Consider the following 26,974-nt stretch of genomic DNA (forward strand, 5'->3'; position numbering starts at 1 on the left):
TGGATGGGGCCGAGGACAGCGGAGGTGAGGGTGTGGGTGCAGGCCAGGAGACGGTAGTGCCTGTGTCCTGAGAGGGGGGTTGCATCTCAGTGGCAGGTTGGGGCACAGGGGGAGAGGCAGGGGTGCAAACCGGAGGCGCTGAATGGCCTTCGTCCCACCTTGTGGGGTGCTTGGCCATCATATGTCTGCGCATGGTAGTGGTGGTGAGGCTGTTGGCGTTGGCTCCCCGGCTGAGCTTTGCGCGACAAAGGTTGCACACCACTGTTTGTCGGTCGTCAGGCGTCTCTGTGAAAAACTGCCAGACCTTAGAGCACCTCGGCCTCTGCAGGGTGGCATGGCGCGAGGGGGCGCTTTGGGAAACAGTTGGTGGATTATTCGGTCTGGCCCTGCCTCTACCCCTGGCCACCGCACTGCCTCTTGCAACCTGCCCTGCTGATGCCCTTGACTCCCCCTCTGAAGACCTGTCCTCCTGAGTAAGCGTTGCACACCAGGTGGGGTCAGTCACCTCATCGTCCTGCTGCTCTTCCTCCGAATCCTCTGTGCGCTGCTCCCTCGGACTTACTGCGCTTACTACTACCTCACTGCAAGACAACTGTCTGATCGTCATCGTCCTCCTCACCCACAGAAAGTTGTTGAGACAGTTGGCGGAAGTCCCCAGCCTCTTCCCCCGGACCCCGGGAACTTTCGAATGGTTGGGCATCAGTGACGATAAACTCCTCTGGTGGGAGAGGAACCGCTGCTGCCCAATCTAAGCAGGGGCCCGAGAACAGTTCCTGGGAGTGTTCCCGCTCCTGAGCAGGTGTCATTGTAGTGGAGTGAGGAGGCTGGGAGGAAGGAGGAGCAGCAGACAGAGGATTCGGATTTGCAGCAGTGGACGGCGCAGAACTGCGGGTTGACGATAGGTTGCTCGAAGCACTTTCTGCCATCCAGGACAGGACCTGCTCACACTGCTCATTTTCTAATAACCGTCTCCCGCGTGGACCCATTAATTGGGCGATGAATGTGGGGACGCCAGAAACGTGCCTCTCTCCTAATCGCGCAGCAGTCGGCTGCGACACACCTGGATCAGGAGCTCGGCCTGTGCCCACACCCTGACTTGGCCCTCCGCGTCCTCGGCCGCGTCCACGTCCTCTAGGCCTACCCCTACCCCTCAGCATGCTGTATTACCAGTGATTTGATTTCACAGGCAGCTAATAAATTGGCGCAAGACTGCAGGCCAAATATAATTTTTTCCCTTTTTTGAAAACGAAAGGCCCCACTGCCTCTAGTGAATGTATAATCTAAGTTTAATAACTGTGCTGTTTTCCTGCTAATGTGTCACAGAACGTGAGGGTAGCAGAGTTATTAACTGTGGCAGAGCAGGTATTTTTTTTCCCAATTAAGGAAAGCAAATGGCGAAGCCAGCAGTAAACCGTAGCTGGGTGCGTATGATTTTTAAAGGTTGCACACGCAGCCGACACGTGTCCACCGCCCTTAGGACGGACAGAGGCAGGACAAATAGAATTATTTTCCGTTTTTTTGCACAAAAAGGCAGCACTGCGTATATTCAATGAATAATAACTGTGTTGTGGCCCTGCCTACACAATTCTTTCCCTGCAGTATCAATGGAGGGTGCAATGCTCTGCAGAGGCGATTTTGAGAAGTAAAAAAAAATGCAGCACAGCTAACAGCAGCCAGCACAGTACTGCACACGGTTAAATATGGCCCTAGAAAGGACCGTTGAGGTTCTTGAAGGCTACACTCACTCCTAACACTCTCCCTGCCTATGCAGCACTTCTGTCCCTAATGCCGGGTGCAACGCTCTGCAGAGGCGATTTTGAGAAAAAAAAAATTGCCACTGCTAACAGCAGCCAACACACAGCTATCAGTGGCCCTAATAAGGACCTTTGGGGGTCTTGAAGCCTACACTAAGTACCAATTCTTTCCCTACAGCAGCTCCGGTACAAACAGCACTGTCCCTCATCTAACTCACACGGCATCTGAGGCGAGCTGCGGGAGGGGACGACTTTTATATTTGGCGGACACCTGATCTTCCCAGCCACTCACTGCAGGGGGGTGGTATAGGGCTTGAACGTCACAGGGGGAAGTTGTAATGCCTTCCCTGTCTTTCAATTGGCCAGAAAAGCGCGCTAACGTCTCAGGGAAGGAAGTGAAAGTAACCCGAACACCGCATGGTGTTCGTTACGAATAACGAACATCACGAACACCCTAATATTCGCACGAATATCAAGCTCGGAAGAACACGTTCGCTCATCTCTAGTGATTACAGATCGAGTTACACCAAAGGGCTTTGTATGTGAAAAAATGCAATTTTGTATTTGAGATTTTTGTTCAAAACACGTCTTAAAAAACTTTATTAAACTTTTTGTGTCTAAGTCTCAGTAAGGAAAATTGAACACATAATGCCTGGATCACTCATATAATACATTGCAGTGCTTCTATATTGAAGTGAATTAAGTCCGTTACAGTATATCTGACAGCCAGTTTATTAGGCTCTCTCCTTGGCATGGCCTAACCAGCATCCAAGCATGCTAGGCTTAGAGGGCATTGTGACATGGTAACTCATTAGCACCCTGCAATCACAATCATCCCCTCTTTCTGTATAATCATTTAGATGTTGCTTTTAGCATAAACCACAACATCTGAGAGGTTACATAGCCAGGATCAAAGTTATCTCTGATTCTGCCTGTTGGACCAGAGTTTTAGCAGTATGATGCAGCTGGCATCTGAAAGTGATGACACAAACACAATTCCTTCATAGCACAGTAATAGAATGGTGGCTTGCAGGAACTGCATAGTACCTGAAACATATAATGATAGTGTGTGAAAGGAAGGGTTTAAAATATATTTATATTAGGAAGTCTTGTTCTTTATGTAGTCAAGTGCCTGTTAGGCCATGTTTAGTGTTCACATCAGAAGGATACATTAGGCACCTCTGCAAGTAGAATGGAAAGATGCTGGCATGTAGTACTTTAAGCACTGTTGGACGAGGGTCATCCATGCATGACATAGACAGTCATAAAATACTACCAATGTATTTTTTCTCCTATAGCTTAATCTTGAGCCTTGTTCATACAGCTCATTTTGGTGTAGCTCTAGATCCCTATTAGCAAAACATCAAGGAATTGGACCAAAAGAAAAGTATAAGGGTGACTACCCACTACAGTTTTCTTTTCACTGCGCAATTCGCAGCGTTTTTTTCTGCAATGGTCTATGGGACTTGTAATGTTAAAATCGCGATTTAACAGTAAATTGCGATTTTGTGCGATCACAATTTTAACCTTACAAGTCCCATAGACCCCTGCAGAAAAAAAAATGCTGCGAATTTCGCAGTGAAAAAGAACTGTAGTCGATAGTCACCCTAGGGATGGTTTCAGGAAGGAACCTTTTTTTTGAAAAAACACTACTGCAGTATTTGATGAATTTTTCTTGAGTCAAAGACAGAAATAGTGATAGCAGGAAGGAGAAGTATAAGTTCTTTTTTTTTACTATTCATTTTGGATCAAAAAAAACAGCGTCGGAAATTGCCACGAAAACTGCAGCGGATTTCCAAAAGTACGTGTGTAATCACCATAAAGCAAGATCTTGCACTAGCTATTTTTGCTTTAAAAATTCTTACAAAATTGCAGAAAATGTAGTGTGAATGCAGCCTTTAACATATGTTAGCATTGACTTTGTGAGTGATAATTAGAGCAGTACACTCACATAGTTACTTACTGTTTGTTTCAAGACTTTCACAGAGTTCCGTTTTGACTTCACCATTGGGTCTGTCATTTCCTTTTTGGATCAGCTTACTCTGCATGGTGGCAGCTGTCACAACAGCCTTGAAGCTCCTCTTTCGTTTTTGAACATTTTGCTCTGGATGGAAAATGATGATGTAAACCTTGGGCATGTAGAGCATTCCCAGAGATACAGATGCACTTAAACTCATGGAGACTGTTAATGTAGTGGTCTGGATATACATCTGAAGCAATAGAGATTAAAAAGAAAATTAGTTTTTGACAGAAGAAAAACATAAATCTTATTACTAAGAACCATATATATCTGCATCAATTCTGGATTATTAGTACATGCTAAGAAATTAATATTTCAAAAGCCCGTACATATGCAGTGAACATTATCATTTTAGCGTGTGACATGTTTTGTGGATTTGGTAAAAGCAAACATAATATTTAAATTGCAAATATCATCATGACTAGAGATGAGCGAACACCAAAATGTTCGGGTGTTCGTTATTCGTAACGAACTTCCCGTGATGCTCGAGGGTTCGTTTCGAACAACGAACCCCATTGAAGTCAATGGGCGACCAGAACATTTTTGTATTTCGCCGATGCTCGCTAAGGTTTTCATGTGTGAAAATCTGGGCAATTCAGGAAAGTGATGGGAATGACACAGTGACGGATAGGGCAGGCGAGGGGCTACATGTTGGGCTGCATCCTAAGTTCACAGGTCCCACTATTAAGCCACAATAGCGGCAAGAGTGGGCCCCCCCCCCTCCCAACAACTTTTACTTCTGAAAAGCCCTCATTAGCATGGCATACCTTTGCTAAGCACCACACTACCTCCAACAAAGCACAATCACTGCCTGCATGACACTCCACTGCCACTTCTCCTGAGTTACATGCTGCCCAACCGCACCCCCTCCCCCCCACAGCGCACACCAAAGTGTCCCTGCGCAGCCTTCAGCTGCCCTCATGCCACACCACGCTCATGTCTATTTAGAATTGCGTCTGCCATGACGAGGGACCTCAGGCATACACTGCAGAGGTTGGCACGGCTAGGCAGCGACCCTCTTTAAAAGTGGCGGAGCGATAGCCCACAATGCTGTACAGAAGCAATGAGAAATAGAATCCTGTGCCACCGCCATCAGGAGCTGCACACGTGGGCATAGCAATGGGGAACCTATGTGCCACACACTATTCATTCTGTCAAGGTGTCTGCATGCCCCAGTCAGACCGGGCTTTTTAATTCATAGACACAGGCAGGTACAACTCCCTATTGTGAAGTCCCTGTCGACCCACAGCATGGGTGGCTCCCTGGAACCCACCGGCGGTACACAGAAATATCCCATTGCATTGCCCAACACAGCTGAGGTAGTAATGTCGTGCTTAATGCAGGTGGGCTTCGGCCCACACTGCATGCCCCAGTCAGACTGGGGTTCTTTACAAGTGGACACATGTAGGTTTAACTCCCTGTGGACCCACTGCCTGGGTGGGTGCCAGGAAGCCACCGGCGGTACATAGAAATATCCCATTGCATTGCCCAACACAGCTGAGGTAGTAATGTCGTGCGTAATACAGGTGGGCTTCGGCCCACACTGCATGCCCCAGTCAGACGGGTTCTTTAGAAGTGTACAGATGTATTAAAAACTCAGTGTGCACCTACAGCATGGGTGGCTCCCTGGAACCCACCGGCGGTACACAAAAATATCCCATTGCATTGCCCAACACAGCTGAGGTAGTAATGTCGTGCGTAATACAGGTGGGCTTCGGCCCACACTGCATGCCCCAGTCAGACTGGGGTTCTTTACAAGTGGACACATGTAGGTTTAACTCCCTGTGGACCCACTGCCTGGGTGGGTGCCAGGAAGCCACCGGCGGTACATAGAAATATCCCATTGCATTGCCCAACACAGCTGAGGTAGTAATGTCGTGCGTAATACAGGTGGGCTTCGGCCCACACTGCATGCCCCAGTCAGACGGGTTCTTTAGAAGTGTACAGATGTATTAAAAACTCAGTGTGCACCTACAGCATGGGTGGCTCCCTGGAACCCACCGGCGGTACACAAAAATATCCCATTGCATTGCCCAACACAGCTGAGGTAGTAATGTCGTGCGTAATACAGGTGGGCTTCGGCCCACACTGCATGCCCCAGTCAGACTGGGGTTCTTTACAAGTGGACACATGTAGGTTTAACTCCCTGTGGACCCACTGCCTGGGTGGGTGCCAGGAAGCCACCGGCGGTACATAGAAATATCCCATTGCATTGCCCAACACAGCTGAGGTAACGTCAGCTGTAATGCAGGTGGGCTAAAAATTAATTTGATTACACTGTAGGCGAGGGCCCACAAAAATTGCTGTATCAACAGTACTAATGTACATCCCAAAAATTGGCCATGGCCAGCCAAGAGGGCAGGTGAAACCCATTAATCGCTTTGGTTAATGTGGCTTAAGTGGTAACTAGGCCTGGAGGCAGCCCAGTGTAACGAAAAATTGGTTCAAGTTAAAGTTCCAACGCTTTTAAGCTAATTGAAACTTATAAAAATTGTTCTGAAAAATTATTTGAGTGAGCCTTGTGGCCCTAAGAAAAATTGCCCGTTCAGCGTGATTACGTGAGGTTTCAGGAGGAGGAGCAGGAGGAGGAGGAGGAGGAATATTAGACACAGATTGATGAAGCACAAATGTCCCCGTTTTGGATGGTGAGAGAGAACGTAGCTTCCATCCGCGGGTGCAGCCTACGTATTGCTTACGTATCGCTGCTGTCCGCTGGTGGAGAACAGAAGTCTGGCGAAATCCAGCCTTTGTTCATCTTGATGAGTGTTAGCCTGTCGGCACTGTCGGTTGACAAGCGGCTACGCTTATCGGTGATGATTCCCCCAGCCGCACTAAACACCCTCTCCGACAACACGCTAGCCGCAGGACAAGCAAGCACCTCAAGGGCATACAGGGCTAGTTCAGGCCACGTGTCCAGCTTCGACACCCAGTAGTTGTAGGGGGCAGAGGCGTCACCAAGGATGGTCGTGCGATCCGCTACGTACTCCCTCACCATCCTTTTGCAGTGCTCCCGCCGACTCAGCCGTGACTGGGGAGCGGTGACACAGTCTTGGTGGGGAGCCATAAAGCTGGCCAGGCCCTTAAAGACTGTTGCACTGCCTGGGATGTACATGCTGCTCGATCTACGCACATCCCCTGCAACATGGCCCTCGGAACTGCGCCTTCTGCCACTAGCGCTGTCGGCTGGGAATTTTACCATCAGCTTGTCCGCAAGGGTCCTGTGGTATAGCAACACTCTCGAACCCCTTTCCTCTTCGGGAATCAGAGTGGGCAGGTTCTCCTTATACCGTGGATCGAGCAGTGTGTACACCCAGTAATCCGTAGTGGCCAGAATGCGTGCAACGCGAGGGTCACGAGAAAGGCATCCTAACATGAAGTCAGCCATGTGTGCCAGGGTACCTGTACGCAACACATGGCTGTCTTCACTAGGAAGATCACTTTCAGGATCCTCCTCCTCCTCCTCCTCCTCAGGCCATATACGCTGAAAGGATGACAGGCAATCAGCCGGTGTACCGTCAGCAGCGGGCCAAGCTGTCTCTTCCCCCTCCTCCTCATCCTCCTCCTCCTCCTGTACGCGCTGTGAAATAGACAGGAGGGTGCCCTGACTATCCAGCGGCATACTGTCTTCCCCCGCCCCCGTTTCCGAGCGCAAAGCAGCTGCCTTTATGGTTTGCAGGGAATTTCTCAAGATGCATAGCAGAGGAATGGTGACGCTAATGATTGTAGCATCGCCGCTCACCACCTGGGTAGACTCCTCAAAATTACCAAGGACATGGCAGATGTCTGCCAACCAGGCCCACTCTTCTGAAAGGAATTGAGGAGGCTGACTCCCACTGCGCCGCCCATGTTGGAGTTGGTATTCGACTATAGCTCTACGCTGTTCATAGAGCCTGGCCAACATGTGGAGCGTAGAGTTCCACCGTGTGGGCACGTCGCACAGCAGTCGGTGCACTGGCAGCTTAAAGTGATGTTGCAGGGTGCGCAGGGTGGCAGCGTCCGTGTGGGACTTGCGGAAATGTGCGCAGAGCCGGCGCGCCTTTACGAGCAGGTCTGACAAGCGTGGGTAGCTTTTCAGAAACCGCTGAACCACCAAATTAAAGACGTGGGCCAGGCATGGCACGTGCGTGAGGCTGCCGAGCTGCAGAGCCGCCACCAGGTTACGGCCGTTGTCACACACGACCATGCCCGGTTGGAGGCTCAGCGGCGCAAGCCAGCGGTCGGTCTGCTGTGTCAGACCCTGCAGCAGTTCGTGGGCCGTGTGCCTCTTATCGCCTAAGCTGAGTAGTTTCAGCACGGCCTGCTGACGCTTGCCCACCGCTGTGCTGCCACACCGCGCGACACCGACTGCTGGCGACATGCTGCTGCTAACACATCTTGATTGTGAGACAGAGGAGGAGGAGGAGGAGGAGGGTGCTTTAGTGGAGGAAGCATACACCTCCGCAGATACCACCACCGAGCTGGGGCCCGCAATTCTGGGGGTGGGTAGGACGTGAGCGGTCCCAGGCTCTGACTCTGTCCCAGCCTCCACTAAATTCACCCAATGTGCCGTCAGGGAGATGTAGTGGCCCTGCCCGCCTGTGCTTGTCCACGTGTCCGTAGTTAAGTGGACCGTGGCAGTAACCGCGTTGGTGAGGGCGCGCACAATGTTGCGGGAGACGTGGTCGTGCAGGGCTGGGACGGCACATCGGGAAAAGTAGTGGCGACTGGGAACTGAGTAGCGCGGGGCCGCCGCCTCCATGATACTTTTGAAGGACTCCGTTTCCACAACCCTATACGGCAGCATCTCAAGGCTGATGAATTTTGCGATGCGGACGGTTAACGTTTGAGCGTGCGGGTGCGTGGCGGCGTACTTGCGCTTGCGCTCGAACACTTGCGCAAGCGACGGCTGAACGGTGCGCTGAACTACACTGCTGGATGGGGCCGAGGACAGCGGAGATGAGGGTGTGGGTGCAGGCCATGAGGCGGTAGTGCCTGTGTCCTGAGAGGGGGGTTGCATCTCAGTGGCAGGTTGGGGCACAGGGGGAGAGGCAGGGGTGCAAACCGGAGGCGGTGAACGGCCTTTGTCCCACCTTGCGGGGTGCTTGGCCATCATATGTCTGCGCATGGTGGTGGTGGTGAGGCTGTTGGTGTTGGCTCCCCGGCTGAGCTTTGCGCGACAAAGGTTGCACACCACTGTTCGTCGGTCGTCAGGCGTCTCTGTGAAAAACTGCCAGACCTTAGAGCACCTCGGCCTCCGCAGGGTGGCATGGCGCGAGGGGGCGCTTTGGGAAACACTTGGTGGATTATTCGGTCTGGCCCTGCCTCTACCCCTGGCCACTGCACTGCCTCTTGCAACCTGCCCTGCTGATGCCCTTGACTCCCCCTCTGAAGACCTGTCCTCCTGAGTAAGCGTTGCACACCAGGTGGGGTCAGTCACCTCATCGTCCTGCTGCTCTTCCTCCGAATCCTCTGTGCGCTGCTCCCTGGGACTTACTGCCCTTACTACTACCTCACTGCAAGACAACTGTGTCTGATCGTCATCGTCCTCCTCACCCACAGAAAGTTGTTGAGACAGTTGGCGGAAGTCCCCAGCCTCTTCCCCCGGACCCCGGGAACTTTCGAATGGTTGGGCATCAGTGACGATAAACTCCTCTGGTGGGAGAGGAACCGCTGCTGCCCAATCTAAGCAGGGGCCCGAGAACAGTTCCTGGGAGTGTTCCCGCTCCTGAGCAGGTGTCATTGTAGTGGAGTGAGGAGGCTGGGAGGAAGGAGGAGCAGCAGACAGAGGATTCGGATTGGCAGCAGTGGACGGCGCAGAACTGCGGGTAGACGATAGGTTGCTCGAAGCACTTTCTGCCATCCAGGACAGGACCTGCTCACACTGCTCATTTTCTAATAACCGTCTCCCGCGTGGACCCATTAATTGGGCGATGAATGTGGGGACGCCAGAAACGTGCCTCTCTCCTAATCGCGCAGCAGACAGCTGCGACACACCTGGATCAGGAGCTTGGCCTGTGCCCACACCCTCACTTGGCCCTCCGCGTCCTCGGCCACGTCCACGTCCACGTCCTCTAGGCTTACCCCTACCCCTCAGCATGCTGTATTACCAGTGATTAGATTTCCCAGGCAGGAAATAAATTGGCGCAAGACTGCAGGCCAAATATAATTTTTGCCCTTTTTGGAAAACGAAAGGCCCCACTGCCTCTAGTGAATGAATTATCTAAGTTTAATAACTGCGCTGTGTCCCTGCTTATGTGTCACAGAACGTGAGGGTAGCAGAGTTATTAACTGTGGCAGAGCAGGTATTTTTTTTCCCAATTAAGGAAAGCAAATGGCGAAGCCAGCAGTAAAGCGTAGCTGGCTGCGTATGATTTAGCAATGTTTTTCACGCAGCTCACACGTCTCCACAGGCGTAAGGACGGACACAGGCTGGACAAATAGATTTCTTTTCAGTTTTTTCCCACCAACAGGCAGCACTGCGTATATTCAATGAACCTGCGAAGTTTAATAACTGCGCTGTGTCCCTGCTTATGTGTCACAGAACGTGAGGGTAGCAGAGTTATTAACTGTGGCAGAGCAGGTATTTTTTTTCCCAATTAAGGAAAGCAAATGGCGAAGCCAGCAGTAAAGCGTAGCTGGCTGCGTATGATTTAGCAATGTTTTTCACGCAGCTCACACGTCTCCACAGGCGTAAGGACGGACACAGGCTGGACAAATAGATTTCTTTTCAGTTTTTTCCCACCAACAGGCAGCACTGCGTATATTCAATGAACCTGCGAAGTTTAATAACTGCGCTGTGTCCCTGCTTATGTGTCACAGAACGTGAGGGTAGCAGAGTTATTATAACTCTTGGAGAGCAGGTATTTTTTTTCCCAATTAAGGAAAGCAAATGGCGAACCCAGCAGTAAACCGTAGCTGGCTGCGTATGATTTAGCAATGTTTTTCACGCAGCTCACACGTCTCCACAGGCGTAAGGACGGACACAGGCTGGACAAATAGATTTCTTTTCAGTTTTTTCCCACCAACAGGCAGCACTGCGTATATTCAATGAACCTGAGAAGTTTAATAACTGCGCTGTGTCCCTGCTTATGTGTCACAGAACGTGAGGGTAGCAGAGTTATTAACTGTGGCAGAGCAGGTATTTTTTTTCCCAATTAAGGAAAGCAAATGGCGAAGCCAGCAGTAAAGCGTAGCTGGGTGCGTATGATTTAGCAATGTTTTTCACGCAGCTCACACGTGTCCACAGGCGTTAGGACGGACAGAGGCTGGACAAATAGATTTGTTTTCAGGTTTTTCCCACCAACAGGCAGCACTGCGTATATTCTATGAATAATAACTGTGTTGTGGCCCTGCCTATACAATTCTTTCCCTGCAGTATCAATGGAGGGTGGAATGCTCTGCAGAGGCGATTTTGAGAAGCCCAAAAAAAATGCAGCACAGCCAACAGCAGCCTGGACAGTACTGCACACGGATAAATATGGCCCTAGAAAGGACCGTTGAGGTTCTTGAAGGCTACACTCACTCCTAACACTCTCCCTGCCTATGCAGCACTTCTGTCCCTAATGCCAGGTGCAACGGTCTGCAGAGGCGACTTTGAGAAAAAAAAAAATCCCACTGCTAACAGCAGCCAACACACAGCTATCAGTGGCCCTAATAAGGACCTTTGGGGGGTCTTGAAGCCTACACTAACTACCAATTCTTTCCCTACAGCAGCTCCGGTATAAACAGCACTGTCCCTCATCTAACTCACACCGCATCTGAGGCGAGCCGCGGGAGGGGCCGACTTTTATATTAGGCGAACACCTGATCTCGCCAGCCACTCACAGCAGGGGGGTGGTATAGGGCTTAAACGTTGCAGGGGGAAGTTGTAATGCCTTCCCTGTCTTTCAATTGGCCAGAAAAGCGCGCTAACGTCTCAGGGAAGGAAGTGAAAGTAACCAGAACACCGCATGGTGTTCGTCACGAATAACGAACATCCCGAACACCCTAATATTCGCACGAATATCAAGCTCGGACGAACGCGTTCGCTCATCTCTAATCATGACGCATTGTTTCAAATGGACACTAACTTTTCACACAACTTATGCTTATACCACTGATCAAGTTTGGCATTTCTGCCACTAGGGATCTGTCTTTGCAATCCACTGCCTGTCGTTAGGCATTTAGCTTCTGTAGTAACAGTGACATGGGGATGCTGTTAGTTACTATATGCAGCACAGGGGCAGGCATTCAGGTGCTGCCTTGCAGTTGATTAGTGTAGGCCTATACAAAGCAGCATGAGAAGTGTGGGAGAGGAAGTCTGGCCCATACAGTGCAGACAAAAGGGCTAGCTAAGAACATTTCCTCCACATGTAAGTGGAGTGCAATCAGTAGGGCAGCAGAAGAATAAGAAAATCTCCATGGAAAACTGAACTCATAGAACTCAAACTGGATGTAAACAGCAAAAAAGCAGTGGCCAAAGACAACCTGGACTTTTGAAAAAAAAAAAAATTAAAAACTCAAGTATACTTTGAAGAAACCTTAGTGCCAAAAAATAACAAATTAGCACATAAATATGATTTGTACAATAGCTTATATTCCTAATGATATTCTGCCTAAATGTCCAAGTTAAATGATCTGCACACAGTTGCAAGCATTTTAAATGATTGAATATATCTAAAATAAAAAAATGAAGTAAAGAATTGACACTAAACTTTGCTTTGATTGCAAATATTCTACCATTTTCTGTCTACAGTTCTTATACCTAATCCTGCAGTCATGCGTTACTTCAAACCCTCTGCCCTGTCTTTTTTGATAAACTACAGAGACTAGGAGAGGAAACAAATGGAAGGAGTAAAGACATGACTGCTAGATAAGACTATATGCAGGGTTTGTTTGCAGTCTGTAATCATGGAGACACACAAAGTAGAGATTAGAGATGAGCGAGCACCAAAATGCTCGGGTGCTCGTTACTCGAGACGAACTTTTCGCGATGCTCGAGGGTTCGTTTCGAGTAACGAACCCCATTGTAGTCAATGGGCGACCCGAGCATTTTTGTATATCGCCGATGCTCGCTAAGGTTTCCATTTGTGAAAATCTGGGCAATTCAAGAAAGTGATGGGAACGATACAGAAACGGATAGGGCAGGCGAGGGGCTACATGTTGGGCTGCATCTCAAGTTCACAGGTCCCACTATTAAGCCACAATAGCGGCAAGAGTGCCCCCCCCCCAACAACTTTTACTTCTGAAAAGCCCTCATTAGCAATGCATACCTTAGCTAAGCACCACACTACCTCCAACAAAGCACAATCACTGCCTGCATGACACTCCGCTGCCACTTCTCCTGGGTTACATGCTGCCCAACCCCCCCCCCCCCCACGACCCAGTGTCCACAGCGCACACCAAACTGTCCCTGCCCAGCCTTCAGCTGCCCTCATGCCACGCCACCCTCATGTCTATTTATAAGTGCGTCTGCCAGAGGAAAAGCAGGCACACACTGCAGAGGGTTGGCACGGCTAGGCAGCGACCCTCTTTAAAAGGGGCGGGGCGATAGTCCACAATGCTGTACAGAAGCAATGAGAAATCCAATCCTGTGCCACCTCCATCAGGAGCTGCAAACGTGGGCATAGCAATGGGGAACCTATGTGCCAAACACTATTCATTCTGTCAAGGTGTCTGCATGCCCCAGTCAGACCGCGTTTTTTTATAAATAGTCACAGGCAGGTACAACTCTGCAATGGGAATTCCGTGTGCACCCACAGCATGGGTGGCTCCCTGGAACCCACCGGCTGTACATAAATGTATCCCATTGCAGTGCCCATCACAGCTGAGGTAACGTCCGATTAAATGCAGGTGGGCTTCGGCCCACACTGCATGCCCCAGTCAGACTGGGGTTCTTCAGAAGTGGACACATGTAGTTACAACTCCCTGTGGACTCACAGCATGGGTGGCTCCCTGGAACCCACCGGCGGTACATAAATATATCCCATTGCATTGCCCATCACAGCTGAGCTAATAAAGTCATGTTTAATGCAGGTGGGCTTCGGCCCACACTGCATGCCCCAGTCAGACTGGGGTTCTTCAGAAGTGGACACATGTAGTTACAACTCCCTGTGGACCCACAGCTTGGGTGGCTCCCTGGAACCCACCGGCGGTACATAAATATATCCCATTGCAGTGCCCAGCACAGCTGAGGTAATAATGTCATGTTTAATGCAGGTGGGCTTCGGCCCACACTGCATGCCCCAGTCAGACTGGGGTTCTTCAGAAGTGGACACATGTAGTTACAACTCCCTGTGGACTCACAGCATGGGTGGCTCCCTGGATCCCACCGGCGGTACATAAATATATCCCATTGCATTGCCCATCACAGCTGAGCTAATAAAGTCATGTTTAATGCAGGTGGGCTTCGGCCCACACTGCATGCCCCAGTCAGACTGGGGTTCTTCAGAAGTGGACACATGTAGTTACAACTCCCTGTGGACCCACAGCTTGGGTGGCTCCCTGGAACCCACCGGCGGTACATAAATATATCCCATTGCAGTGCCCAGCACAGCTGAGGTAATAATGTCATGTTTAATGCAGGTGGGCTTCGGCCCACACTGCATGCCCCAGTCAGACTGGGGTTCTTCAGAAGTGGACACATGTAGTTACAACTCCCTGTGGACTCACAGCATAGGTGGCTCCCTGGAACCCACCGGCGGTACATAAATATATCCCATTGCAGTGCCCAACACAGGTGGGCTAAAAATTAATTTGATTACACTGTAGGCAAGGGCCCCCAAAAATTGGTGTACCAACAGTACTAATGTACCTCAGAAAAATTGCCCATGCCCAACCAAGAGGGCAGGTGAAACCCGTTAATCGCTTTGGTTAATGTGGCTTAATTGGTAACTACTAGGCCAGGAGGTAGCCCAGTTAAAATAAAAATTGGTTGAGGTGAAAGTTTCAACGCTTTAATGAGCATTGAAACGTCTAAAAATTGTTTATATAAATTATATGACTGAGCCTTGTGGGCCTAAGAAAAATTGCCCGTTCGGCGTGATTATGTGAGGTTTCAGGAGGAGGAGCAGGAGGAGCAGGAGGAGGAGGAGGAATATTATACACAGATTGATGAAGCAAAAAGGTCCACGTTTTTGATGGGGATAGAGAACGATGCTTCCACCCGCGGGTGCAGCCTACGGATTGCTTAGGTATCGCTGCTGTCCGCTGGTGGAGAAGAGAAGTCTGGGGAAATCCAGGCTTTGTTCATCTTGATGAGTGTTAGCCTGTCGGCACTGTCGGTTGACAGGCGGGTACGCTTATCTGTGATGATTCCCCCAGCCGCACTAAACACCCTCTCTGACAAGACGCTAGCCGCAGGACAAGCAAGCACCTCCAGGGCATACAGCGCGAGTTCAGGCCACGTGTACAGCTTCGACACCCAGTAGTTGTAGGGGGCAGAGACGTCACCGAGGATGGTCGTGCGATCGGCTACGTACTCCCTCACCATCCTTTTACAGTGCTCCCGCCGACTCAGCCGTGACTGGGGAGCGGTGACACAGTCTTGCTGGGAGCCATAAAGCTGTCAAGGGCCTTAGAGAGTGTTGCCCTGCCTGTGCTGTACATGCTGCCTGATCTCCGCGCCTCCCCTGCTACCTGGCCCTCGGAACTGCGCCTTTGGCCACTAGCGCTGTCGTATGGGAATTTTACCATCAGTTTGTCCGCCAGGGTCCTGTGGTATAGCAACACTCTCGAACCCCTTTCCTCTTCGGGTATGAGAGTGGAAAGGTTCTCCTTATACCGTGGGTCAAGCAGTGTGTACACCCAGTAATCCGTAGTGGCCAGAATGCGTGTAACGCGACGGTCACGAGAAAGGCATCCTAACATGAAGTCAGCCATGTGTGCCAGGGTACCTGTACGCAACACATGGCTGTCCTCACTAGGAAGATCACTTTCAGGATCCTCCTCCTCCTCCTCCTCCGGCCATACACGCTGAAAGGATGACAGGCAAGCAGCATGTGTACCGTCAGCAGTGGGCCAAGATGTCTCTTCCCCCTCCTCCTCATCTTCCTCCTCTTCCTCACCGCGCTGAGATATAGACATGAGGGTGCTCTGACTATCCAGCGACATACTGTCTTCCCCCGGCTCTGTTTCCAAGCGCAAAGCGTCTACCTTTATGCTTTGCAGGGAACTTCTCAAGAGGCATAGCAGAGGAATGGTGACGCTAATGATTGCAGCATCGCCGCTCACCACCTGGGTAGACTCCTCAAACTTTCCAAGGACCTGGCAGATGTCTGCCAACCAGGCCCACTCTTCTGAAAAGAATTGAGGAGGCTGACTCCCACTGCGCCGCCCATGTTGGAGTTGGTATTCCACTATAGCTCTACGCTCCTCATAGAGCCTGGCCAACATGTGGAGCGTAGAGTTCCACCGTGTGAGCACGTCGCACAGCAGTCGGTGCACTGGCAGATTAAACCGATGTTGCAGGGTGCGCAGGGTGGCAGCGTCCGTGTGGGACTTGCGGAAATGTGCGCAGAGCCGGCGCACCTTTCCGAGCAGGTCTGACAAGCGTGGGTAGCTTTTCAGAAAGCGCTGAACCACCAAATTAAAGACGTGGGCCAGGCATGGCACGTAAGTGAGGCTGCCGAGCTGCAGAGCCGCCACAAGGTTACGGCCGTTGTCACACACGACCATGCCTGGTTGGAGGCTCAGTGGCGCAAGCCAGCGGTCGGTCTGCTCTGTCAGACCCTGCAGCAGTTCGTGGGCCGTGTGCCTCTTATCTCCTAAGCTGAGTAGTTTCAGCACGGCCTGCTGCCGCTTGCCCACCGCTGTGCTGCCACGCCGCGCGACACCGACTGCTGGCGACGTGCTGCTGCTGACACATCTTGATTGCGAGACAGAGGTTGCGTTGGAGGAGGAGGAGGAGGGTGCTTTAGTGGAGGAAGCATACACCGCCGCAGATACCACCACCGAGCTGGGGCCCGCAATTCTGGGGGTGGGTAGGACGGGAGCAGTCCCAGGCTCTGACTCTGTCCCAGCCTCCACTAAATTCACCCAATGTACCGTCAGGAAGATATAGTGGCCCTGCCCGCCTGTGCTTGTCCACGTGTCCGTTGTTAAGTGGACCTTGGCAGTAACCGCGTTGGTGAGGGTGCGTACAATGTTGCGGGAGACGTGGTCGTGCAGGGCTGGGACGGCACATCGGGAAAAGTAGTGGCGACTGGGAACTGAGTAGCGCGGGGCCGCCGCCGCCATCATACTTTTGAAGGACTCCGTTTCCACAACCCTATACGGCAGCATCTCAAGGCTGATAAATTTGGCTACGTGCACGTTTAACGCTAGAGCATGCGGGTGCGTGGCGGCGTACTTGCGCTTTTCTCAAACACTTGCGCTAGCGACGGCTGGACGCTGCGCTGACAGACATTGCTGGATGGGGCCGAGGACAGCGGAGGTGAGGGTGTGGGTGCAGGCCAGGAGATGGTAGTGCCTGTGTCCTCAGAGCGGGGTTGGATCTCAGTGGCAGGTTGGGGCACAGGGGGAGAGGCAGCGGTGCAAACCGGAGGCGGTGAACGGCCTTCGTCCCACCTTGTGGGATGCTTGGCCATCATATGTCTGCGCATGCTGGTGGTGGTGAGGCTGTTGGTGTTCGCTCCCCGGCTGATCTTGGCGCGACAAAGGTTGCACACCACTGTTCGTCGGTCGTCTGCACTCGGACCTTTGAGCACCTCGGACTCTGCAGGGTGGCATGGCGCGAGGGGGCGCTTTGGGAAACAGTTGGTGGATTATTCGGTCTGGCCCTGCCTCTACCCCTGGACACCGCACTGCCTCTTGCAACCTGCCCTGCTGCTGCCCTTGCCTCCCCCTCTGAAGACCTGTCCTCAGTAGGCGTAGCAAACCAGGTGGGGTCAGTCACCTCATTGTCCTGCTGCTCTTCCTCTGAATCCTCTGTGCGCTCCTCCCTCGGACTTACTGCCCTTACTACTACCTCACTGATAGACAACTGTGTCTCATCGTCATCGGCCTCCTCACCCACTGAAAGGTCTTGAGACAGTTGCCGGAAGTCCCCAGCCTCATCCCCCGGACCCCGGGAACTTTCCAATGGTTGGGCATCAGTGACGATAAACTCCTCTGGTGGGAGAGGAACCACTGCTGCCCAATCTGAGCAGGGGCCCAAGAACAGTTCCTGGGAGTCTGCCTGCTCCTCAGAATGTGTCATTTTCATGGAGTGAGGAGGCTGGGAGGAAGGAGGAGCAGCAGCCAGAGGATTCTGAGTTGCAGCAGTGGACGGCGCAGAAGTGTGGGTGGACGATAGATTGCTGGAAGCACTTTCTGCCATCCACAACAGGACCTGCTCACACTGCTCATTTTCTAATAAAGGTCTACCGCGTGGACCCATTAAATGTGCGATAAATGTGGGGATGCCAGAAACGTGCCTCTCTCCTAATCCCGCAGCAGTCGGCTGCGATACACTTGGATCAGGAGCTCGGCCTGTGCCCACACCCGGACTTGGGCCTCCGCGTCCTCGGCCGCGCCCACGTCCTCAAGGCCTACCCCTCAGCATGCTGTATTACCAGTAATGCAGAAACAGAACGCTGTAATTAAATGTGCCGCTTATTGGCCTGTGTTTGGAGGCTGACTTCGCTTACGGAACGCCAGGAAATAATTTGGCGCAAGCCTGCTGTAACACTTAGCTGACTGCGTATGATTTTGTAGAACTACTACACCCAGCACACACAGACCCAGAACACTGAGCACAGTGACAGGCAGGCCAAATAGATTTTTTGCCCAAATTTTTTAGCAAAGGCCCACTGCCTATAATCAATGAATATGTCTTCTGTCCCTGCCTCCACACTTCTGTCCCTGGAGTATGTCACAGAACTGCACAGTGTTGCACTGTCAACTGCAACACAGCGGTGATTTCAGAGCCCAGACAGAGCCAGGAAATAATTTGGCGCAAGCCTGCTGTAACACTTAGCTGGCTGCGTATGATTTTGTAGAACTACTACACCCAGCACACACAGACCCAGAACACTGAGCACAGTGACAGGCAGGCCAAATAAATTTTTTGCCCAAATTTTTTTAGCAAAGGCCCACTGCCTATAATCAATGAATATGTCTTCTGTCCCTGCCTCCACACTTCTGTCCCTGGAGTATGTCACAGAACTGCACAGTGTTGCACTGTCAACTGCAACACAGCGGTGATTTCAGAGCCCAGACAGAGCCAGGAAATAATTTGACGCAAGCCTGCTGTAACACTTAGCTGGCTGCGTATGATTTTGTAGAACTACTACACCCAGCACACACAGACCCAGAACACTGAGCACAGTGACAGGCAGGCCAAATAGATTTTTTGCCCAAATTTTTTAGCAAAGGCCCACTGCCTATAATCAATGAATATGTCTTCTGTCCCTGCCTCCACACTTCTGTCCCTGGAGTATGTCACAGAACTGCACAGTGTTGCACTGTCAACTGCAACACAGCGGTGATTTCAGAGCCCAGACAGAGCCAGGAAATAATTTGGCGCAAGCCTGCTGTAACACTTAGCTGGCTGCGTATGATTTTGTAGAACTACCACACCCAGCACACACAGACCCAGAACACTGAGCACAGTGACAGGCAGGCCAAATAGATTTTTTGCCCAAATTTTTTTAGCAAAGGCCCACTGCCTATAATCAATGAATATGTCTTCTGTCCCTGCCTCCACACTTCTGTCCCTGGAGTATGTCACAGAACTGCACAGTGTTGCACTGTCAACTGCAACACAGCGGTGATTTCAGAGCCCAGACAGAGCCAGGAAATAATTTGGCGCAAGCCTGCTGTAACACTTAGCTGGCTGCGTATGATTTTGTAGAACTACCACACCCAGCACACACAGACCCAGAACACTGAGCACAGTGACAGGCAGGCCAAATAGATTTTTTGCCCAAATTTTTTTTAGCAAAGGCCCACTGCCTATAATCAATGAATATGTCTTCTGTCCCTGCCTCCACACTTCTGTCCCTGGAGTATGTCACAGAACTGCACAGTGTTGCACTGTCAACTGCAACACAGCGGTGATTTCAGAGCCCAGACAGAGCCAGGAAATAATTTGGCGCAAGCCTGCTGTAACATTTAGCTGGCTGCGTATGATTTTGTAGAACTACCACACCCAGCACACACAGACCCAGAACACTGAGCACAGTGACAGGCAGGCCAAATAGATTTTTTGCCCAAATTTTTTTAGCAAAGGCCCACTGCCTATAATCAATGAATATGTCTTCTGTCCCTGCCTCCACACTTCTGTCCCTGGAGTATGTCACAGAACTGCACAGTGTTGCACTGTCAACTGCAACACAGCGGTGATTTCAGAGCCCAGACAGAGCCAGGAAATATTTTGGCGCAAGCCTGCTGTAACACTTAGCTGGCTGCGTATGATTTTGTAGAACTACTACACCCAGCACACACAGACCCAGAACACTGAGCACAGTGACAGGCAGGACAAATAGATTTTTTGCCCAAATTTTTTTAGCAAAGGCCCACTGCCTATAATCAATAAATATGTCTTCTGTCCCTACCTCCACACTTCTGTCCCTGGAGTATTACTGCAGGGCGCAATGCTCTGCCCGGCCGATATACCAAAAAAAAAAAAAGTGCAACACTGCAAAAAGCAGCCTCCACAGTACTGCACACGGTTAGATGTGGCCCTAAGAAGGACCGCTGGGGTTCTTGAAGCCTAAAATACTCCTAACGCTCTCCCTGCCTAAGCACTTCTATCCCTGGAGTATTACTGCAGGGCGCAATGCCCTGCACGGCCGATATACCAAAAAAAAAAAAAAAGTGCAACACTGCAAAATGCAGCCTCCACAGTACTGCACACGGTTAGATGTGGCCCTAAGAAGGACCGTTGGGGTTCTTGAAGCCTACAATAACTCCTAACACTCTCCCTATAGCAGCTCCAACACGATACCACTTTCCCTCAGCTATGTCAGAACGCATCTGTGGCGAGCCGCGGGAGGGGCCGATTTTTATACTCGGGTGACACCTGATCTCGCCAGCCACTCACTGCAGGTGGGTGGTATAGGGCTTGAACGTCGCAGGGGGAAGTTGTAATGCCTTCCCTGTCTTTCAATTGGCCAGAAAAGCGCGCTAACGTCTCAGAGATGAAAGTGAAAGTAACCCGAACATCGCGTGGTACTCGTTACGAGTACCGAGCATCTCGAACACGCTAATACTCGAACGAGTATCAAGCTCGGACGAGTACGTTCGCTCATCTCTAGTAAAGATGTATACAAAATGGTAGGGTAACTTTAATGAGGATTTGCACTTATGTTTTAATTTGACAAGCATTGTAGCTATAACAAAATTGATGCAGTAGTGTATATACATTTTAAATGCCATTTTATAGGAAGCAATGTGAATTTTCAGCTGTGTGCTCTGGAAATGGAAGTGTAAATACATGATCTAATGAGATGTTTTGCCTTGAAGCCGGCAGAAAAATTCTACTAAGTGTAGTCAGAACAATTGTTCTTTTTCAAGCAAGTTTAATTTTAACAATATAATTCCCAGACTCATTTATGAAGAAAACTACTTCAAACTTCTTTATCCTCATATAACATTGAGGATATTATTTATCAAGTACTTTTTATGATTTGAAAAACTGCCCACACAGTGAATAAACTGTATATAACAAAATTTACATTTTGTTCCTTGGAAAAACAAGGATTTGGGATTTTTGTAGAATACCTTATACTGTAAATGTAAAGCAGGAATGATAGAAAAATAATCATTCTAATACACTATAGGTTTATATTTTACATTGAAAAAATATGAGTTTAGTTAAAATACAAAATAACTGCTATTGCTGCCATTTGTCCCATCTTAGAAATCTTTGTAACACATGTTCTGTAATTACAGTCCATCATCTGTATCCTAATTCGAGATGTTCTCAGATTTTGTCCATTACACGTGTAATGTATGATTGATTATCAGAGCCTACCGCTGCACATACTACTTGCTGGTCACTATGCCTATGGCTTTCTTTACACGAGTGTTTTGTTGCGGCTATTCTGTAGAGATAAAATGTTGGCCGCAAATTGCGACCATCTGATGCATTGGTTTCCAATGCATCAGTTCAGATGGGAGATTTTCCTGTTGTGTAAAAACAGCTGTACGGAAAATGTAGCACATATGCAGTGCGCATTCCGGCTGGCCGTTTTTAAGCTGGCTGGAAAAGATAGGCCAGGAAATATATTCCGTCTGGAATACACCAGCCGATCACATAAACTCCTATGGGAGAGTATGAGAGCTGCTGGAAAAGGGAGGTGGGAGGGAGTTTAGCAGTGGCTCTGCTAAACTCCCTCCTCATTCCCTTCCCCTCTCTGCCCCTTGCCAGCTGTCAGCAAAGGGAGGGGATGGGGTGGGAGATTAGCACACTAGCTCCCGCCCTGTCCCGCCCCTCCCATTTTAAGCAGCTGACAAGGGCCGGAGAGGGGGCAGAAGTTTAGCACACTAGCTCATGTCCTGTCCTGCCCCCTCTCTTTTTTCAACAGGCAGCAAGGGGCGAAGAAGGGGAGGGAAGGAGGAGGGAGTTTAGCAGAACTAAACTATCTCTCCCCACGCAATAGTATTCCAGGCTGCGGCATATATGTGCCTCAGGCCCGGCAATGTCAGAACAGCGGTTAAAACATGAGATGCAGATGTGACTTGGTCATGACTGCCTCCTGTTCATGTGATTTATGACCACGCTATGGCCGTGACGTGGCCGGTCGAGAGACACAGTGCCCTAATTTTCAAAAACTTCAAGACCTGCCCACATGTACTGACCATGGACAGGATATAAATTCCTACGAACAGCAGGGCTACAAAAGCCCTGGGACATTCAGATGTCTGATGTTGTGTACCTGATCCTGTGCAGTAAATGTCCTATTGCGAGCCTTTATGTTAAGGAAACAGGACAAAAACTGAAAGCCAAAACGAGATTGCATCGCCACACGATTAAATAGAGAAAGAGAGAATTTCCTGTGGCTGAGCACTTCTTTGGTCATGGTAGCAACATAGAACATATGAAAGTTATTTAACTTAAAGGCAATTTTAAGTCCCAACGTCACAGAAGAATTTGGTAGTATAAGTTTATAACCACCTTTGATACTATCAGAAACTGAATGAATCTCAGAGGGTTTTTTTTTATGTCAGTGGAGATTATGAGATATGAGAAACCCAGAGCAGAGGTAACACTCTGGCCCTAACATTAATTTAGAGACTTCTATTGAAGTCAGTGGAAGCCATCTGACCCGCGGGCAATCCACAATTAACATTGCAGATAGGCTGTGAGTGTTGAAGAAATTTAATCCCCTTTATCAGGGGCTGATGCATTTAATACTTCAGCAGTGTCATACTGACCTTTAAAGAGCTATCTTCTGATTATAACATTGCACAAGTTTTTGGAAGAGTAGAGACACACTGTCTATCCAAAATAATGGTTTAGCTTTCTTATATTATTTTCACAAGAATCTCCTGTTTTTAATTAATGGTTCTGTGACTTTGGTTCATATGACTGCTGTTTAAACCATTCCCTTTAAGAACAGAGAAAAGTGTATTTTGACATTCTCTATTTTGGGATAATTAGAATCCCATACTTTTCTTGGAATTGTGGAGACAGTCTAACAGGCCAGAGTTATTCCAGAGATGATATCGGATGTCCAACAGAATAGCCAGTGTGGGGGAGTTTATCCTCTGATTGTGTAAGATTGTGCAACATTGCATGAGATTGCAAAATGTGTCTCCAGATGTTATTTTGTTTTTGCCAGAATAATGTTCTACTTTGAGAAAACACTTTTATAGCCAAAAATGCATGTACTCATATACCTTGAATTATGTATTGACTGTTACCATTGACAGGGGAGGGCAGCAGAACCTGCCACCATTGACTGTTATTCAGATATTCTGTTTCTGAGTCTCAGTTAGTGGGTGTTGTCACTAGTGAATCATTCTTTTAATTCTACCTGGTATTGGTGATTTCTTAAGGACTTAAAGATTGGGCCGACAGTTTGGAGGCCCCAGCGAGATATTGCTAGAATAACACTGAGTACTGATCAAGGAGCAGCGGACTTCTTCCTTTGGAAAAGTATGACCCAGGGTAGGAGAATTTTCTCTTGACTTTTCCCTGGGGAGTGGGACATCTGCGGAGTCAGTCGCCGGTGCCTTCTCAGCAATACTGAACATTGCTCCCTATCAGGTAGAATTACTTTTTCATTATTTGTACATTTTTTTCTTGTGTTTTCTCTGTGCCATTTCTGAAGTCTGTCTTACAGAATCTTAAATATTCCGCCAACAGCTGCGTGTACCCGCGTAATTGCCTAGAGACAGCAGGCAGGAATAGCAAATACTTGCTAATCTGTACTGTGCATGACTGATGACATACGTCCGCGGGTAATCCGCAGTACAGAAAAACAAGGTACATAGGGTCGTTAGCAGATGGATTATGCTGCACACTTCCGCATGTGGAATCTGACCCATCTTTCTTCTCAGCTAGTTTATGACTACGCCAAAGTTTCTGTTTATTGGCTGATTAATTAGCTGATAAGAGCATACAAAAGAGGAGATATAAGGGCTGTAAACTAAAGCCCCATTTACACACGATTGTCTTGTCATTTAAACAAACAAACAACTGAACTAGAGATGAGCGAGCATACTCGTCCGAGCTTGATGCTCGTTCGAGTATTAGGGTGCTTCAGATGCTCGTTACTCGAGACGAGCACCACGCAGTACTCGTCTCGATTAAACGAGCACTGACCATTGAATTCAATGGAGCCGGCAATACAGCCGGCTCTATTGAAAGCAATGGGCTGCCGGCGATCGCGGGATGAATTGTCGGGAAGGGCTTAAATATATAAGCCCTTCCCTGCAATTCATCCAGAAATGTGTAAAAATAAAAAAAATATATACTCACCTTGTCCTGGCAGAACGATGTTAGCCCATTGAATTCAATGGAGCCGGCAATACAGCCGGCTCCATTGAAAGCAATGGGTTGCCGGCGATTGCGGGATGAATTGTCGGGAAGGGCTTAAATATATAAGCCCTTCCCTGCAATTCATCCAGAAATGCGTAAAAAAAAAATATATATATACTCACCTTGTCCCAGCAGACGGAGTTCAGCGCGGCCGGCCTGCAGTGGGTGTGAAGGGGGTGTGAGTCAGACATGCCCCGGATTGGCTCAGCGCTGAGCCAATCAGAGGCAGATCTCACTCACACCCATTCATGAATTCATGAATGGGTGAGTGAGTGTTGCCTCTGATTGGCTCAGCGCAGCTCTCAGCTGAATGACAGCAGTTCAGCACCACAGTGCAGGGGACAGCAGGAGAAGACTCGGCTGTGCCCTGGCAGCTGAAGGGAGGTGAGTATCTATTTTTTTTGTTTTTTAAATCCCTTTTAATTCATTTCCAGGGAATGGCTTATATGTAAAGCCCTTCTCTGAAAAAGAATTCAGGTGTGCCAGCGGACCATTGTCTTCAATGGAGTCGCCGGCAGCAGCAGCAGCTCCATTGAAGAGAATGCCTGCATTTTTATTCTTTTTTACACTAAAATCTTTCTTTTTCAGCTAAGGGCTTATATTTTTAAGCCCTTCCCGAAAATTCATCCCGCGCTCGCCGGCAGCCCATTGCTTTCAATGGAGCCGGCTGTATTGCCGGCTCCATTGAATTCAATGGGCTAACATTGTTCTTCTCTGCCACAGCTGTTACAGATGTGGCAGAGGAGAATGATCGTTATGCTGACAGTGGGGGGGGGGTCTCACTCTTGCCACTATTGTGGCTTAATAGTGAGACCTCGGAGCCCGAAATGCAGCCCTGCATGTTGCTCCTCGCCTGCCCTATCCATTTCTGTGTTTTTTACATGACTTTGGTGATTTGCTAAGATTTTCACAAATGAAAACCTTAGCGGAGCACCAGTCATATACAAAAATGCTCAAGTCGCCCATTGACTTCAATGGGGTTCGTTACTCAAAACGAACTCTCGAGCATCACTGAAAGTTCGACTCGAGTAACGAGCACCCGGGCATTTTGGTGCTCGCTCATCTCTAAACTGAACGAATTACCGACTTTTTTGCATCCAAATGCTGAGCATTTACACATTTGAAGATAATCTTTTCCATTTCCTTCATTAGATAAAATAAACACTGTTTATGTTGTTTGCTCCGGTGGGCGTGTGTTTATGTGCGGAATCTCTGGCTAGGAGTGTGAAGAAAAGCCATTGTCTTCTGCCTTATGAGTAAACAAGTTATCATTGTGTTTAGCAGGAAAAAAATTACCCCTCCCTCAAGTCTTTGTCTTACAAATTAATGACCATTTTTATGCAGGCTGAAACTCAATGATAAGCAACAAGTGAACAAATAATGCACAATGGCTCCGCATTTACACATAACGATTATCAAGCAAATTTGTTCATTTGAATGAATTTTAAGTGATAATTCTTGCGTTTAACGTAAAAACGTTAAACCATATAAATTTTATACCACCGTAATTGTACTGACCAGGGTGTTTTTCATGCAGTGTGACACCTTTTAAAATGAATAACATTAAAACCATATATAAGTTACACTGGTCATACTACGTTGAGCCACAATATTTGCTGTTAAGCAGAAATATTTCTGTAAAGAGTCTTCATGCCAATCACTTTTATTCAGGGGTATGGTGAAAAACCTCTCAGGGTATTTTTACATTTCAATTAAATTAGCGGATTCACTGCAGATTTTTCTGACACTGACCTTCCAGACAATGGATGGCAATGCCTCCAAATTTCGTAATGGATTTCATAGAATCATAGAATGGTAGAGTTGAAAGGGACCTCCAGGGTCATCTAGTCCAACCCTCTGCTCAGAGCAGGATTCACTGAATCATCCTTGACATATAGTTGTCCAGCCTTTGTTTGAAGACTTCCATTGAAGGAAAACTCGCCCCCTCCCGTGGCAAACTGTTTCACTCATTGATTACCCTCAATGTCAGAAAGATTTTTCTAATATCTAATTTGTGTCTCCTCCCTTTCAGTTTCATCCCATTGCTTCTAGTCTTTCCTTGTGCAAATGAGAATAGGGCTGATCCCTCTACACTGTCAGCCCTTCAGATATTTGTAGACCGCTATTAAGTCTCCTCTCAGCCTTCTTTTTTGCAAACTAAACATTCCCAGATCCTTTAACTGTTTCTTATAGGAACCCCGCTCACCATCTTGGTTTACATGTTGATCCACATGTGAATTTAACTCTGGGTTTCCACATCAAGAATTGACATGT

At 48.9% G+C, this 26,974-nt stretch overlaps 1 protein-coding gene across 1 annotated transcript in view; it reads right to left on the minus strand.

Moving 5' to 3' along the window:
- Positions 1–3,709: 3,709 nt before the first annotated feature.
- Positions 3,710–26,974, minus strand: part of GRM8 (glutamate metabotropic receptor 8) — a 962,395-nt gene continuing 939,130 nt past the window's right edge. Inside the window, exon 10 of the mRNA XM_066591862.1 lies at positions 3,710–3,964. Coding sequence (XP_066447959.1) covers positions 3,710–3,964 — 255 coding nt within the window. The remainder of the gene's footprint in view (positions 3,965–26,974) is intronic.

The sequence above is a fragment of the Eleutherodactylus coqui genome, chromosome 2 (assembly GCF_035609145.1).
Source record: "Eleutherodactylus coqui strain aEleCoq1 chromosome 2, aEleCoq1.hap1, whole genome shotgun sequence".
NCBI classification, from domain to species: domain Eukaryota; kingdom Metazoa; phylum Chordata; class Amphibia; order Anura; family Eleutherodactylidae; genus Eleutherodactylus; species Eleutherodactylus coqui.